Consider the following 17,964-nt stretch of genomic DNA (forward strand, 5'->3'; position numbering starts at 1 on the left):
CCTTATCGTGATCCATGTCGTGGTCCTTATTGTGATCGTTGCTGTAGATCTTATAATGATCCTTGTTGTGTTTGCCACGGTCCTTATCGTGCTCACTATTTGTCATGTTTCTTATCGTGGTCCTAGTGTTTGTTGTGGTCCTTATCATGATCCTTGTCACTGCAATGCCATTATCGTTTTTGTTGTCTATCATGACCCTTATCGCGGAATTTGTTGTCTTTGTTATGGTCCTTATAGTGGTCTTGGTCATTATCATGGTTCATGTAGTGACCTTTATCGTGAACTTTGCCCTTATCGTGTTCCATTTCGTAGTTATCGTGACCCTTGCCTTTGCTCATGTCGCGTTTCTTATATTGGTTCTTGTTTTTCTTGTCCTGGTCCTTAACGTGATCCTTATTGTTTTTGTAGTGGTTCTTGTCTTTGACATATCCCTTATCGTGATCTTTGTTGTCTTTGTTGTGGTCCTTGTTGGCATTGTAATAGTCCTTATCGTCTTCCTTACTGTTTCTGTCATGGTCCTTACTAGGTATTTGTTGTCTTTGTCATTGTCCTTGTCGTGGTTTTCGTCCCTGTCGCGGTTCTTATCGTGATCCTTATCGTCGTCCATGTGGTCCCTGTTGTGATCATTCTCGTTAGACTTGTCGTGGTCCATGTTGGGACATTTATTATGCTCCGTGTCTTTGTTATTTTCGTGGTTCTATAATGATCCTTTTCAATCTCATAGTTCTTATAGCAATGCTGTTCCTTGTGATCCTTATCGTGGTCCAATGTCGTGGTCCCTTTCATGATCATTCTCGTGGTGCTCGTCGTGGCCCATGTTATGATCCTCATCGTGGTCTTTGTCTTTGTCCTTATCGTTGTCCTTGTCTTTGTCCTTGTCATTCTCATAGTTCTTAATGCAATCATGTCCTTGTGATCTTCATCATAGTCCTTGTGATCATTGTCGTAATCCTTATAGTGATCGCTGTCAAAGTGCTTTTCGTGACCCATATCGTGACCCTTATCATGGTCTTTGTCTTTTTCTTTTGTCCTTGTCGTGGTCCTTGTTATCTTTTACGCAGTCCTTATCGTGATTCTTTGGTGATTCTTTCGTGCTTCTTTCTTGGTTTTTATTATAGTTCTTGATGTGGTCCTTATCGCGGTACTTATCATTCTCCATGTCGTGGTCCTTATCGTGATTGTTGTCGTGTGCTTATTATGGTCCATGTCGTGATCCTTATCGTTGTCCTTATATATTTATCGCAGCCGTCAGGACGGTCCTTGTTTTCTCCACGATCCTAGCCACAATGCTTGTTTCCGTTGTAATGGTCTTTATCGTTCTATTTGTTGTCCTTGTCATAGTCTTTATAGTGACATTTATTGTTTTTGTCATGGTCCTTATCTTCGTAAATGTCGGAAGTCCCTATCGTGGTTCATCCGTGATCTTTGTTTTGTTTGTCGTTGTCCATGTCGTCCTTATCGTGATTGTTGTCGTGAAGTTAATCGTAGCCCATGTCTGTGATCCTTATTAGGCCCTTATCGAAGTCCTTATCGTGATCCTTGTCATGGCGGTTGTCGCGGTTCCTGGTCCTTGTGATCCATATCGTGATCCATGTTGCGATCCTTATCGTCGTCCATGTTGTGAACCTTATCGTGGTCCTTGACGTGATCCTTATCGAGGTCCTTATTGTAATTCTTATTTTGAAGCTCGTCGTGTTTTACGTAGTCTCTCTCGTAGTCCTTATCGTGCTTCTTGTCGTCCATATTGTGATCCTTATCGTTTTCCTTACCATGGTTCAAGTCGTGATCCTTATTGTGGTCCTTGTCGTTCATATCAGCTTTGTCCTTTTCGTGGCCCATATGAAGATCGTTGATATCTTTGTCGTGGTTCTTGTTGTCTTGCTAATAGTCCTTTTCGTGGTTCTGGTCCTTGTCGTAATCCTTATCGTGGTATTTATCGTAATCCTTGTGGTATTCCTTGTCGTATATTATCGTGATCCCGATCTTTGTTATTATCGTGGTCCTTGTTGTCTCTCTAATAGTCCTTTTCGTGGTTCTGGTCCTTGTAATCCTTATCGTGGTGCATGTCGTGGCATTTATCACCCTTGACGTGGTGTTTGTCGTGTTTCTTCTAATATGTTATCGTGGTCCTGATTTTTGTCCTTGTCGTGGTCCTTACAATGTTCCTTCTTGTTTTTGCCATGGGTCTCAAATTGTCATTTCGAAATTAATATTGTTCTCCCAGTTTAACGAATGACTTTCGTGTTACACGGTATATTTCAAGCTTTCATAAAACGTAAATGATCAAGGACTAGAAAGAGACCTACGCCAGAAATAGACATATAACTGATAACAATTTGCACTGGTGTGTACTTTGGAGTAGGATGAAAATAGGCCTACGCATGCACGACCAGATGTCTTGCTGGCTACGTCGATATCGCGTGAATCGCGCTGTAGAACTTTTAACTTTCGATGACCAAGAGTCGTCTCAATCCTTTTTTTGGGAAACTATACGTAGGATATTTGTTCCATTATGCGTGCTCTTTATTACTTTTATCAGATGATAAAATATTCCTTAATGTTCAAGAATTGTTAGGAGAATATAGGTTATTGTGTCTACAGTGTCAGTAGCTTTCACTTAGGTCTAGTCTGTAAACATTATGTGAGTTTCTTTATTATGCTCGCGATATTTTTCTACTATTTTAATGTATTCTGTTGCCCCCATCAGTCTGCAGAGTTATATCACTTCCACTCACTGTATTATAGCTGACATAGAATTTGGAATATGTGGACGGCAGATTTGCAAGATCAAACATTTAAACAGAAATACATTTATTTACTTTTCTTATCATGTGTTATGCATCATTCAGTCAAATTTTAATATCATAATGTAATCTCTCCTTGCTTCTGAAGTTTTAGATGATGAGCATGTAATTAAATGTAGCAATGTAGGCCTTTTTGTTAGTGTTTGCGGCTTCTTTCATTTCATTATTCCATATGCGTAGTTTTCTTTTCCTCTTGTTGCTATTGTTGATGCTTCGGATGTTGCGTAGGATACTCTGTTATGTTTTTTTTCTATTACTTCATTATTCTTTTATACAATATTTGTGTATTTTATATCTGGCATTATTGTTAAGTCGTTGATACAGCAATCTTACTGATTCTTCTTTCAGCAGACGCACCTTCCATTGTTTTTGTTCTTATAACATTGAGTCTTTCTTTAAATCACCACCACCAACACCATATCAATATCTGCATTGATTAGATCGAATGAGCTGTTCCATTTTAAGGAATTTTAAGCATAGATTGGTCCATTCAATGCATCTTGGGACGTCTTCTGGATTATCTTGCCTGCCGACTTGTAATTAACTTTTATTTTCAACAATAATGTGACTTTTATTTCTAACTTTAATCACACACCCGTCAACAATGGGTATTCCACTCAACACAGCAACACAGTAGTCGTTATTGCACTCCACCGAACGACAATGACAATTCACGTATTATTGAGAAGAACAACAATGTACTCCTAATTTCAGCTAATGTTCACAAAGCACTATGTACAGAGCAAAACTGTCAGTTCTGAGTTAACAGTTCGTTCACCTTGGCTAGTTCTTCTAGCTCACTCCCTCAAGTTCACGGTACATCGAACTCAAAGCCTTCCAGATACAGTTCACTGCACTTCGAACCCAAGCCTTCCGAATACGGTTCACTGCACTTCGAACCCAGATCCTCGCCTGGACGCTGCCACAGTTACGAACCCACTCAAGTTGACTGCACGTCGAACTCATATCCACACCTGGTCGCTGTCACAGTTGCGGTCCTCACGTCGAACCCCGGTCTCGAAGGCTGGCTTCCTTGCTCGCTCGAAGATTCACGTGTAGACTGACTGACTTCCGAAGACTAACTCGAACTCAGGTCCACCTCACTCATTGCCCAAGGCTGGCTCTCTCTCTCTCTCTCTCTCTCGCTACTGACTAACTGCTGACTCACTTGCCCCTTTATTTTTTTAATTTACACGTTCTCGAATCTTCGGGTCGCGTGGCTTTGCGAAACTTCCAGAGGGATACGTTTCTAGATTCCCCCCCCCCCCGCTCCCTCTGCTCCGCGTCGCCCCGCGCCTTCCCTCGCACTAGATGCGTGCGCAACTTCCAAGGCAACCAGATCTTCCAACATGGCACCACAGTATTTTGTTCGGGATCCTGTGTGTGGGGGTGCATTCTCTCTATACAACGTGTGCGGCTTATAGGTTTAACATTACAAACTTTTATGCTCGACCATGCCGAAATGTAGTAATTATACACCTGGTAGTAGCTCTTTAATGGACCTCATTAAAGTACACCTATCCATTAAAGTTCAGGTGTTCAGCCAATGACAAATCACCTTTGTACCATTATAAAACCGCAAGTATCGATTATTCTCGGATATGCAATCGAAAGACAATTAGCGAAAAGTCACGGAGGCTGGAAATCCAATACTGTCGCAGAAAGTTATGTTCTGTTACTATAATAATTAGCGTTAATTGTAAATAATATTCAAATAAATTCAATTTGTCATCTCGTTTTTCAATTCTAAATCAATTTCCAGGTTATATCAAGACTAATGTTCATCTTATTCTCTACGTTATATCAAGGTCAATGACATTCGGCCTCGGAAAAATCAATGCTTTCGCGTTTGCGCACATCTCACAATTCAGGTCAGTTCGCTACTCACATAACCATAACATGACCTACTTTTGAATAATTTCAAGTTAGAAATATGGTTGAGCATAAAAAGTCGTATGAAATTTGCCTATAATGGTAATTAAGACGCTCGTATGAAAACAAACATACTTGCGTCTAAATTACTACCATTATAGGCTCGTTGCATAATGTACTATTATAACTTCCGTTGTATTAAATTTCGATAAAAAAATTCTTTCACATATGGTTAGTAGGTCTCGTGCTATTTATGAAATTTATGCTTGCAACAATGACAACAATGCTCACATGATTAGAATGTGCAAAGATGGCGATGTGAACATTACAACAAAAAGTTTTCTGTGTTCTTGGACTGGCTGAAACGAAATCAGTGTACGCACAACGAAATTTTCACCGTGAATTTAACCTTGGGCGTCACGACGATGTTCTCTTCTATGTGGAGCATTGTGAAATGAAACAGACAGTTACGAGAAACTGGTAGTCTTTTGTCTACTCTTGACAAGCATCAATCTGTATTAAAAAAATTAAAATGCGATCATTTTGATCCAGAGACCATTCATTTGGTCATAAAAATTATTTTAGGAAATACAGGAAACGAATGCCTATCAAGTTTTCTGTGCATAAGAAGCTATTTTAATCTTACCTGTCCTCGATTCACTCAAAGTTACTGTAATAACATTATAGCATTATGTCCATCTAGAGAAACTACACTTTCCAATGGTGAATTAATAATTAATTATACAAATCGGTTAAATTAGCTTCCGATATTACTTCATACAAACACAGAAACATTCTCTGTAGGCTATGTTTCATAGCTTTCGATTGTTGTTGTCCAAGGCCCCTTATAGACGAAGTCATTTGTTTTTTATTTCATTACACCGCCTTAGATGGCGTTTTTATTGTAATTTTGAAACTCATTTATCTCATTAAATATCAGTCCTATCAAAATTTTGCATGGAATAAAACTTATCGCAAATTATTTTTAAAGAAACTTTTGTTATGTAATATTTTTCATGAAAATTAATAATAAGGGAAATATTTCGACTTATTTAATTCAACCCCCCTTATAACCCCCCTTTTAAATAAAATATTTTGAATGCCATATAGCCTAAATTCTAAGTTACAACGAACTTAATTTATATTCCAATTTTCATATAAATCGGTTCAGCCATTATCGCGTGAAAAGGTAACAAACATCCAGACAGACAGACAGACAGACAGACAGACATACAAACAAAAATTTCAAAAAAGCGAATTTCGGTTTCAGGGCGGTTAATTATATATGTTAGGACCAATTATTTTTGGAAAATCGAAAATTATCAGAAAAATTTCGGCTACAGATTTATTATTAGTATAGATATTCAATATATTGTATTCTTCCGTATGTTTTCCGTGTTAAGTGGGTCTCTGCAGAAGTACTGGTAGTGCTATCGACTTCTGAATGGTCATTTACGGAATTGTCTGAATTAAAAACAATTAAACTTAATGTAGTGATATTCCATTTGCTGTTTTAGTTTTTATATTTGTCAGTTTTGTCAGTCTCTTGTTCTTAGTTTCGTTTTGTTAATTCATCCCATACTAGCCATACCAACACATAAGACATCATCGTATTCATCATCATGCACAATCTTGCTATCGCGCTTGTGGAATACCCTACCCAGTGACATCAGAGACTGTCGGAATTTAGCAGTGTTCAAAAACAAACTTATTAAATATTTTCTTAGTGCTTAGAGTAGGTTTAATTTTTACTTAATTAATAAAAATTTTTTCTTTTTTCCTAACTTCTACAATAAACTATCTAGTCTTTATTAATCAGTTAATCTTTTAGTACTTTGATTTTTATTGTATTTGTAAATTTAATATTAATTGTAAGTTGTAATCCCTTGGTAGAGGGGAAGAGAAGGCCTGATGGCCTTATGTGTACCAGGTTAAATAAAATAAATAAATAAAATAAAGGTAAATAAATTTTCTCTGTACTTGATATTAATATATGTAATATCTGTAATTTTAAAAGTGGAGTGAACCAAGTAAATAAATAAAATTAATGACAAGAAACTCTCAAACTAATTTGACTGTGTGTTAGTCTACTTGAAAGTAGGTTGAAGTTATAGGTTACGATGACTGCGGAAACATCTGAATCAATTATATGAGTCTCAATGCCAGAATACAAAATTTTCTTGACTTACTTTGAATGACCACAGAAATGTTATGAGAATTTTTCAGAAGCACTAATATGTGCTGCCCTCTTCTGGTTAAAAATCATACTACTGACTTAATTGAATATGCTCCTGAAAAAATGTGTCATAAGGAATCCCTCAAGCCAATATCTCAGAATTGGTTATTTAGTGACTTACAATGATTGGCTTCTGAATTGTCCATATTTCTAAAGTATTAAACCTGAAAACTTAGTATGGACACAGTCGAATAAGAGTCTATGTCGTGCAGTTCAGTCACATCGCTGATTTTTTGGTATCCTGTTGTTTCAGAACAACTGTAACGTAACATAGAGCCTTGCTAGGCCACATGCTTCAAATGTAGATGTTATTAGAAGTTTTTATGCCAATGTTTGGTGCTTTATCGAGGCACACATATTTACTGCTAACAGTGCATGCCCACCATTCAGAATGCTTTACAGAGTTGTTTATTCCATTTCCCATGTGAATCCTTATATTACACCCAGATAAATTGATTTCCAACGATTTATTGCCTAGAAACCATTTTTCTTCTTTTTTCAGTTTTACACCTTCCTTAAACATAGTGATCTTTTTTTCTTTATATTTACTCTTAATTTCCATTCATTACAGTATTCGTCATTGGCATTTAGTGATATATACACTCCCATTACTGTTATAACACTAAGTATCAAATCATCAGCATAGCCTACTAAAATCCTGGTATACGAGGCGTGTTCTTAAAGTAAGTTCCAACAGGGTGTAGTAAGTAAACGGGAAGATATTTACAAACTATTTTTGTTGCATTGTATTCCCCACACTTCAATTACTTCTCAACATAATCTCCACCATTATTGAGGCATTTATCGAGTCGTGGCACAAATCTTTCTATCCTCTCATCGTAGAATTCGCCCGCCTGCGATGCGAACCACTCCCGCACTGCTGTTTTCACTTCATTGTCGCCATCAAAACGTTGACCACCGAGGAACTTCTTGAGGTGCAGAAAGAGATGAAAGTCACTCGGAGCCAAATCCAGGCTGTAGGGGGGGATGCTCAATTTGTTCCCAGCTAAATTTCGAGATGAGATTTTGGGTGTCACGAGCTGTGTGTGGCCGAGCGTTGTCATGAAGCAACACAACTCCGTCAGTGAGAATTCCACGTCTCTTGTTCTGAAATGCGCGATGGAGCTTCTTCAAGGTCTGACAATAGGTTTCTCTATTAATGGTTTCAACTCGAGGCAAGAATTCGATGAGTAGGACTCCTTTTCTGTCCCAAAAAACAGTGCACATGATCTTGCGTGTTAGCATGATTTGTTTGAATTTCTTTTTCCTTGGCGATGCATTGTGCCTCCATTCCATGGATTACTGCTTCGATTCAGGTGTCATGTGAAACACCCATGTCTCGTCACCTGTCACGATATTGTCAAGAAACTCATCGCCTTGCTCACTGTAACGTGTGAGAAAGCTCAATGCACTGAAAGCTCGTTTGGTTTTGTGTTCCTCAGTGAGCATCTTGGTTACCCATCGTGAGCACAATTTTCGATATCATAATCAATCTGTCACAATTTTGTAGAGAACATTCCGCGACATTTGTGGAAAAAGAAAGCGAAGAAATTGTGAACCTCCTGTCCTCATGAATTTTTTCATCGACAGCACGCACCAAATCGTCATTGATCAAAGATGGCTGACCAGTACGCTGCTCGTCATGCACAGAGACGCGGCCCTCGTTGAACTTCCTAACCCATCTCCTGACCATTCCATCACTAATGGCATCATGCCCATACACCCCATAAAGTTGATGATGAATGTCAGCTGGTTTGATGTTTCTCGCATTCAAGAAACGGATAACAGACCGCATCTCACATTCGGCGGGGTGCTCGATCACTTTAAACATTTCAACTGATCACAACTAACCACACACACACACGGACTGAAGCTCTGAAACTGCATTCACAGCTCGCCTGAGGACTGAAGAAGAAAACATGCATGTGCAAAATAACGATTGCAGCGATGCGATGGCTATAATTGAAAACGGAACTTACTTTAAGAACACGTCTCGTATATTACTGGTATATGCGCATTACTTTTACTAGTGTATTCTAATATATCGTTTACAAATAAATTAAATAATAGATTTGTACTAATTGGGCAAACTTGTCTGACTCCTACATATTGACCAAATGTTTCAGTCACTATGTCAATGTTAACTCTTACACAGGATTTTGTGCTTTCATAATAAAATTATATTGCTCGCAGATTTTTATTCACATTAATACTGAGTGCCTTTTTCTCTAACTTATGTCGTATTCACTCCATCCAAAATCTATAAAAGCACAATAAATTCTACCTCTTTTAATATTCAAATATGTATCAACTACTATCGATAATACAGACATATTATTGGATGTTCGATAGCCTTTTCGAAAACCATTTTGAAACTCTGAGAATATTCTATAGCTTTCTAGCCATACATTTATAAGTTCAGCCAAAATTCCAAAATAAATTTTTCTCAACACAGAGAGTAGTGAAACTGCGTGATAGTTTTTACATAATCGATGCTTTCTTTATCCTTGTAAATTCGATGTATAATAGAATAGCTGTTTCCATGCTTTGGATACTAATCCTGTACTGATATTCATAATTTTATTAAATGATATAACTAAAATATTTAAATTCTTCCCTCTTTTACAAAAATCTTCCAATATTCTTCCAGTATACTGTGTAATCTGACAGCTTTCCCATATAAACTAATACACATTTTTTTGTTTTCTCATTTTTAGATCAAAATTCTGTTTTAAAATATAAAATCGAGTAGGTATTTGGAAAAGTAGGAATTAGATTTAAGATAAGATTTTTTTCTAAAGTCTTTTCTTTAATCATCTAGTACAGAGGTTCCCAACCTGGGGTACGCGTGTCAGGCCACTCAGTGGTATGGCAAAAATAATTGATAATGGCGGACATTACATTGTGTTGCCTTGCGCCATGCATTAACCTGTCTTCTATACATCACCTCTCAGTGGTGTGGTAAAAAATAGTGTGGGGAGGAGTTAGGGATACAGTTTCAATAAAAGGCTAATTAACGGGTATGAAAGACAAAAAAGGTTGGGAACCACTGATCTGTTAGAAGAAAAATTGGTGTTATATATGAGATTATTTGCTTTTGTTTCAGCTGGACTGTTATACGATGGTTTGCCAGCAGTTAATGTTGTTAGTCCGGCAGAGCCAAAAAGCCCTGGCTCAGTTGGTAAAGTTGCTTCAATGTCCTCAGCCCGTCTGGCCCGAGAACCTTCAGTGCAGTCAGACGTGACGTCACATACAGGCAGCCATTGTTCCAGTGTAGAGTCATTCCTTGAATCAAGACGTCCGGATCCTGAGGAAATATTGCTGGGCCTCGGATTTGGAGGGTCAGTGGGAGGTTCTGGTGTTGACACGGAACTATCACGTATACCTCGTCGCTTTCTGCAGCCATCTAAGGTCAGATAATAAGCGATACTACATTTCGAATATACATATGAGGCTAGTAAATATGTACGAGTATATTAGTATTATGGATTATTTTTCAGTTAAAAATTCATGTTAGAAAAAGTTCTCAAATTTTTGTTCACTGAATACAATTTTTATCGTAGTCTGCTTGTGAAATCTTCAATTAATAATATAAAGTAAATTGCATGGACAGTTATTCCAACTGTGAATCATTGCCAAGAAATGAGCAGTCAGCTTCCAATAAGAAAATTTATCATTGAAGACCAGGGCTGATAATTAACGAAATTCCCTATATTTTTATTCTTCTCAAAATACGGTATAAAATGGGTAGGAAATATATGAATGCATTGGAAACTAACCATAGTTTAAAAATTTAAATAAAACAGTAGACCGTAACAATTGTTATGAAACTATAACATGATAGATGATGATGATAATGATGATGATGATGAAATAATTTGACTTATGCTACCTAAACTGATTTGTGATATTGACAAAAGTAATTATGTTGTGATGTATTGTTTCTTTTGATGAATCGGAGTTCGACCTTAAAACACTTCAGAGTTTTCCTCCAGTGACAAGTAATTAAGTAAATTGTTTTGTGGACATTTCACTTGGTGAATAAATTATTAGAAAAACCAAATACGCATGTATTGGTCTCAAGTAAAAATGACTCCAAAATATTTTCTTTCTCCTCTTTTTTTGAGCTCCTTACAATCCTCTTTCCTCTCCTTAATGACAAAGATGAAGGCAACCTATAGAATGTTGCGCTTTTCTGATATGCCATTTCTTTTTATAAATTTATACATATTAAATAAAAAAATATCCCCATATTGGTAAGCCATCATTATTTTCTTCTTTTATCATCATCCTTATAACTATCACTCAGTGGCGGTTCCTCGGGGGAGAGAAGGGAGGAACGTCCTCCTCACATTTTTCTTCTTTTGAAAGTAAATACCAAATACAATATGTCTTGAAATTCAAGGAAGATTCGATAATTTTTAAGTTCACAGCTATAAGAAAACCTCGGTTTGATCGAGTTTTAAACGATGCGCGCTCATGTGCTGCTAGAAAACTGTGAGAAAGGTGCGAGATTGTTTGTGTGGAGAAAAGTCAATCTATTCCTCCTTTACTGCAGTTAGCACACATAGACAACAGCGCACTAGCGGCCAGAGAAAGAAGCAGAGTTTTAAAGCAAGGAAATGAACGGAGAGGGAGGAGATCCTCCCCTGAATCAGCACATGGGCGGGAAATAGAAACCGACTGGTCGTGCAGCAAGCTCGCTACCGCTGCCATCTAACGATCTTGCATTCAACCAGACTATAACACATCTAGGAGGAGGCACAATAAAACAGTTTAATGCAACGCTATGAAAGACACCATATATATATTTTTTTTAATTATAAATCAGAAATATTATTCATTGCACTTTATATAGGCTACTATTCATGGTTTGAAACTTTCAAAGATATTTGAAAGTTAAAGTCGGGTTTATATAAAACAAAGAGGAAGTAGCCTAGTTCTACTTTAGTATCGCAGATCTTTTTGGGCCCTGAAATTCACTTCCATTCATTGTGTACTAGACAGGGCAACAGCTAAGTTGTCAATTTTGTACAAATATATTTGAAATTGAAAGTAGGTACTCCAAACTACATTATTTTTAACATAAAAAATTGGCCACTGGCAACTTTGAACAATAATGGTACTTTGACTTTACAAGAACTGATATTCTTCAAAAGCATGTGATACTGAACTTGTAAAATGTACATGTGGCAACACAGACCATGTGGGTGGGTGCAGTGTTCTCGCTTTCCTCAGATTATTTCCCATTTCCATTTCCGAGGTTCTGATTACGTGTTAGTAGCTATAGTCTCTTCCAATACTTGTGATGCTGTAGTGTGCTCGAAAAATGCTGCGAAGTTGTGAATTTCCTTGTAATTGTTAATTTGTGCAATTATTCAACAATGAATGGAAGTGAAAACATGATATATTATGGCAAATTTAGGAAACTCAGTTTACAAGAACAGATTATATTGCTATACAGAAGGGAAGGCCAACCCCAACACTACCTGGTCTTACATGTGTGCATGTTGGCTAATTTGTAGCATGTTTCATTCAAGAAGGTGTCATTTCGTCCTGTTACCTTCTTTCCTCCTCTTAAGAAATACGCAGGAGCCGCCACTGCTATCACTACCACTGTAGTTGCCACTATCACACCACCACTGTTAACCTTTTCCCTCATTTCTGTTCTTCCTCACGTGAAGATTTTAAATTAACATCGGACATTCATGAATAAAAGAATTTGTTTGTACATAGTGAGCAACAGGAAAAAACTGTGACAAGGAATGCATTGCCTATAGAAGGAAAATAAATCTCAACTCTCTTTCGGGAAACAAACCCACTTTTGTACCACTTGAGTTTCAGCAAAAGGACTTTCAGTGCTTTGTAAATGAAACAATTTGAAAAGGAAAATCCTATCATCCCAGTATGCAAGTAATTTCTTTGCTATATCATAGAGCAGTCCTTAACGAGCAGCATGACATGCAAGACATGAGTGACTGAGAGCCTGCTAATGTAGCAAAACGAAGTAGTGTATGCAAGCCATTCTGAAATTAATATAAAGTGAGGCGAAAGAACTGATTAGTATGGATCTCACAAGCTTAAGGGAGAGCATAGACATTACTTACAAATGATCTTTAAGAAACCCAGAAGTTCATTGCCACCCTCAAATAAGTCCACCATGAGTTCCTATCCATTCCCTAGCATCATATCCCACCTCCCTGAAATCCTACAGTGCCTTCAACTTAAGACACAACTCAGGCACCAGCAGGCAGGCAGTACTCTCAAGCGGTAACATCCAGTACCGTTGTGTGGTAATTGAACTGCTAAGTTGTCTGGCATGCATTCTTTCTACCCTTATTTAGTGTTAGTATATCTTCTGTAACATTAATTTAATGGTGTTTATTTCCTTACCTTAAGACATAAGATGTTCAAAATGACCTCCACCAGCTTCAATACAATGCTTACACTAGTGAAGAAGATGCTAAAATACGCGATTCAATTCCTGCCTTGAAATGCTGGAGATCATGGCCCGAATATTTTCTTAAAGTTCCTCTATTGTATAAGGATTGTTCACATACACTTTATGTTTTAACATGCCCCAAAGATAAAAATCACATGGATTAAGATTCGGGGAACATGGGGGCCGATTAACACATGCCTTAATTCCTGCATAGATTGCTTGGCTGTATGGGCTGTTGCATTGTTTTGCATAAACCATCCATAATTTTTTTCATCCTCGTTCATTTCTTAAAAAAAATTGAAACAATTATGTCATTGACGTAACAATGAAAATCTACTGTGTCATAATGGAAGATTGACCCGATTATTCTCCTGGAAGTGATCACTCACCACACACCAATCTTAACATCATGCAGAGATGCTTCATGAAGCACATGGGGATTGTTGTCACTCCAATAGTGATTATTCTGTGAATTTACATATTCCCTTAAATGCAACCGTGCTTCATCGGTAAAGAACAACAGTTCGGGATTGATTATGCTGTTATGTATGGAATTTAAAAGCCAGTTACAGAAATTAATTCTAACATTATGATCAGGAATGTTCAGTTTGTGAGATTTTCTAATTTTATAAGGCTCTAAATGTAACAATTTCATGGCTTTATGGGCCGATCCTGCAGACACACTCATCTGTGCAGCTACACGTGAGATAGATTTTTTTCGGACTCGCCTGTAAGAGTGCTCTGATACCATCATGCTTTTTCTCTGTTAGTACAGTGCATCTCTTTTTTTTTTTCTTCCTGTATAAAATCGAGCCAGTGGTACAACATTTCCTGAATAGTCTTGAAATCGTGGCCTTATTTGGGACAGTTGCATCAGGGAATTGACGACGAAATTTACGATGACAACTTCTGTAGGATTTCTTCTTCGCATACGTCAAAAGTTAAAACACCCTCTGTTCAGTGGTAAACATCATGATAAATTTAAACTTAAAAGAGCACAGTTCACATTAAATGAAAACTAAAACTGGCCAAAGATGTACACACCTTACAGAAGGCAAACTAACACTAATTGCACACTGGGTCGTACAACACCGCTGGGTTTTTCCCGCTTGAAATATTGGCCTATCATCCCGCCCACCACTGCACAACACCGCTTGGTTTTCCCGCTATAGAGAGAATGGCCTATCACCCGCCCGCCTACCATAACCAGAGTTGCGTCTTAAGTTGAAGGCTCTACATTATCCTCCCATCTATGTCTTCACCTCCATAAAGGTATTTTTCCCTCAGGTCTTCCAACTAACACTCTATATGCATTTCTGGATTCACCCATAAGTCTGAATTTAATGTTCCTATGTTAGGTGAAGAATACAATGTGTGCAGTTCTGTATTGTGTAACTTTTTCCATGTTCCTGCAACTTTACCTCTGTTAGCCTCAAATATTTCCCTAAACACCTTATTCTCGAACACCCTTAACCTTTGTTCTTCTGTCAAAGTGAGAGTTCAAATTTCACAACCATACAGAACAACCGATAGTACAACTGTTGTAACTTTCAGCTTTTTTGAGAGCAGACTGGATGAGAAAAGCTTCTCAACCGAATAATAATGGACATTTCCCATATTTATTCTGCATTTAATTTCCTCTCGGGCTTTATTTGTATTTGTTACTGTTGTTCCAAGCTACTTGAATTTTTCCACCTTTTCAAAGGATAAATTTTCAGTTTGTATATTTCCTTTTCGTACTATGTTCTTGTCACGAGACGTAATCATATACTTTTTTTTCGTCCCCCCCCCCCCCAATCTGTCTCCTTACTTGCTTCAAGTAAAATTCCCATGTTTTCCCTAATCATTTATGAATTTTCTCCTAACATATTCACGTCATCCGCATAAACAAGCAAATGGTATAACCCATAATTCCAAACCTCTCTGTTATCCTTGACTTTCCTAATGGCATATTCCAGAGCGAAGTTAAGAAGTAACGATGATAGTGCATATCCTTGCTTTAGCCTGCAGCAGGGCCGGATTTAGATATAGTGCCGCTCCTAGGCAGTGCAAAAATTCCACCTCCCCAACTCCCACAAACAATTTATAAGCAGCTATTATACAGGTCATGTTTAGTTTAAATTAGCTTTAAATGAAATGTTACAATTCAGAAAACAATAAATTACTGGAATCAAAACACATGAATCTTACTTGTAAATTATAAAGATTTCCTTTGCACTTTCTTCACAGAGAAAGCATTGATGGTGTCATCAAAGTCGATCTGACTAAGCACACCAGACTCGATGCAAAGAAACATATTCAAACTTATTCATTGTTGAAACAAAATTGATTTGTGAAAGACAGGCTGTGGTTTATTTTTAAGCATTGGTTTTGTTGGTGGTATAATTTTATTATTACGAGTATTTTTTACTTCGATAGGAAATATAAAGTAAATTGAAAAATGAACTCCAGTTCTCTGCAGAATAAACCTTTCATATCGAATAATATAATATAATGCACATGCTTGAAAGTGATTAAATAGTATATATATATATATATATATATATATATATATATATATGAGTCCAGGGTCCAGCACCGAAAGTTACTCAGCATTTGTTCATATTGGGTTGAGGGAAAATCCCAGATAAAACCTCAACCAGGTAACTTGTCCCAACTGCCTAGGTTGCCTAGGCCTAAATCCAGCACTGGCCTGCAGTGAATTGGAAAAGCATCAAACAGAAACTGATTTTTACAGACTCTGCTGTACATTTCACTGAGCCACATTTTAATTAATCACACTAGCTTCTTTGGAATACCAAATTCAATAAGAATATTATATAAAACTTCTCTCTTAACCGAGTCATATGCCTTTCTGAAATCTATGAATAACTAATGTACTCTAGACTACTCTTGTACTCCCATTTTGTCTCTTACTCTTAATATCTGTCGAATACAAAAAAAATCTGATCAATAGTCGATCTATTACGTCTATAAACACACTGATGATCCCCAATAATTTCATCTACATACCGAGTTAATCTTCTCAAAAGAATATTCGACAAAATTTTGTACAACGTAAACAAAAGTGATATTCCTCGAAAGTTACTACAGTTGTAGTTTTGTCCCCCTTCTTAAAGATAGGTACAATTATGGACTCCTTCCATTGTTCTGGTACAATTTCCTTCTTCCAAATAGCAAGTACAAACTTATAAATTTCACTAGCTAATGCGCTTCGACCCTCTTGTATTAATTCTGCTGTAATTTGATCGATACCTGGAAACTTGTACTTTTTCAGCTATTCTGTCGCAATTTCGACTTCAAAAAGTGTGGGTTCGGGTATAAATGACTCAGCAGCTTGTATTTGAATATCGTCCTGAAAAATTTCTGTTGGCCATTGCACATTTAGTAGTTGCCCAAAATATTTTTTCCATGTGTTCAGGATGGAATAAGAGTTTGCAAGCAAGTCACTATTCTCATCCTGGATCACGTTTACTCTTGCCTGATATCCCTTCTTAAATCCCTTTATGTTTTTATATAAATGTGTAATGTTTTTATTCTTGCTATTTGTTTCTGCCTCATTTAGTTTTTCTTCAAGTAATCTCTCTTTCTGTTCTGAAGTGTACGACTTGCTTCCCGTCTTTCATTGAAGTAATTATCTCTATTCGTCTGGAATTGATCCTGTAAGAGAGCATCAATATAATTAATGAAAAGTTAGAAGATCTACAAAATGAGAATAATATGTTGAAAAGGAAGGTAAAATGTTTAGAAGAAGAGAAAGAAGAACAATCTAATCTTTTTTGGGATAGAGGAGCAAGAAAAAGAACAGTTGTGGGAAATGTACGAAGTGAATGTGTGTTGGAATTTGTTGGGAATAGATATTGGGAATGGACAAGTAAAGAAAGTTTACAGGTTGGGGAGAGGTAACAACAGGCCTATTTTGGTGAGGCTGGCGAACTTGATGATTAAGGAGAAGACTATGTATAGTAAGATATCATCAACGAACTCTAACATTAGTATCGAAGAGGATATTGAGTAGGAAGTGAGGTGCAGAGGAAAAGTTTTAGTATCGTATCATTTTTGAAGGCAGCGAAGAGTAATGGACATTATGCGAGATTAGTCAAAGACAAATTGAAAATCACTGATGAGATATTCGATGTGGAATTTTGTCTGGAAAATATGACTAAGTCGCAAATAGGGGAGAATATAAAAAGGACGCAGATAAAGGAGAAAGTAAGAAGTATAGTAAATAAAAACTCAATGAAAGTAAGGGTGAAGTTGCAGAAGGCAAGAAGTCAAGAATTCAAGAGAATGCGAAGGAAGGACTTCTACAGAAGGCAAAAAAATTTCATTCAGGCCTCTGATGTGAGAGCAGTGGCCCCACACATGTCGCCAACATTAGGAGAAAGGAGAGAGAATGACGTCAGGAGCAGAGGGGGAGGAGGGAAATGGATTCTTTTGGTAGCATTCTAGTATGTTTATTTATCTCCTGAAGCAGTTATTGTTAAGTTTCTGAAACAGATTATACTCGCAGATTCACCCGAGTCGTCATCCAGTTACATCTAATACGACTATTTCATGTCATAAGACTTCAAAATATATGTAAATGTTGTGAAACTGAACTGAAGTAT

At 37.2% G+C, this 17,964-nt stretch overlaps 1 protein-coding gene across 4 annotated transcripts in view; it reads left to right on the forward strand.

The window, feature by feature from the left end:
* Window positions 1-17,964, forward strand: part of olf186-M (Ki-ras-induced actin-interacting protein-IP3R-interacting domain olf186-M) — a 324,363-nt gene that overhangs the window by 216,251 nt on the left and 90,148 nt on the right. For all 4 annotated transcript variants that reach the window (XM_069841399.1, XM_069841400.1, XM_069841401.1 and 1 more), the window contains one exon: window positions 10,019-10,323. In XM_069841399.1, the coding sequence (XP_069697500.1) occupies window positions 10,019-10,323 (305 nt within the window). The remainder of the gene's footprint in view (window positions 1-10,018; window positions 10,324-17,964) is intronic.

Source organism: Periplaneta americana, chromosome 12, assembly GCF_040183065.1.
Source record: "Periplaneta americana isolate PAMFEO1 chromosome 12, P.americana_PAMFEO1_priV1, whole genome shotgun sequence".
In the NCBI taxonomy this organism is placed as follows: domain Eukaryota; kingdom Metazoa; phylum Arthropoda; class Insecta; order Blattodea; family Blattidae; genus Periplaneta; species Periplaneta americana.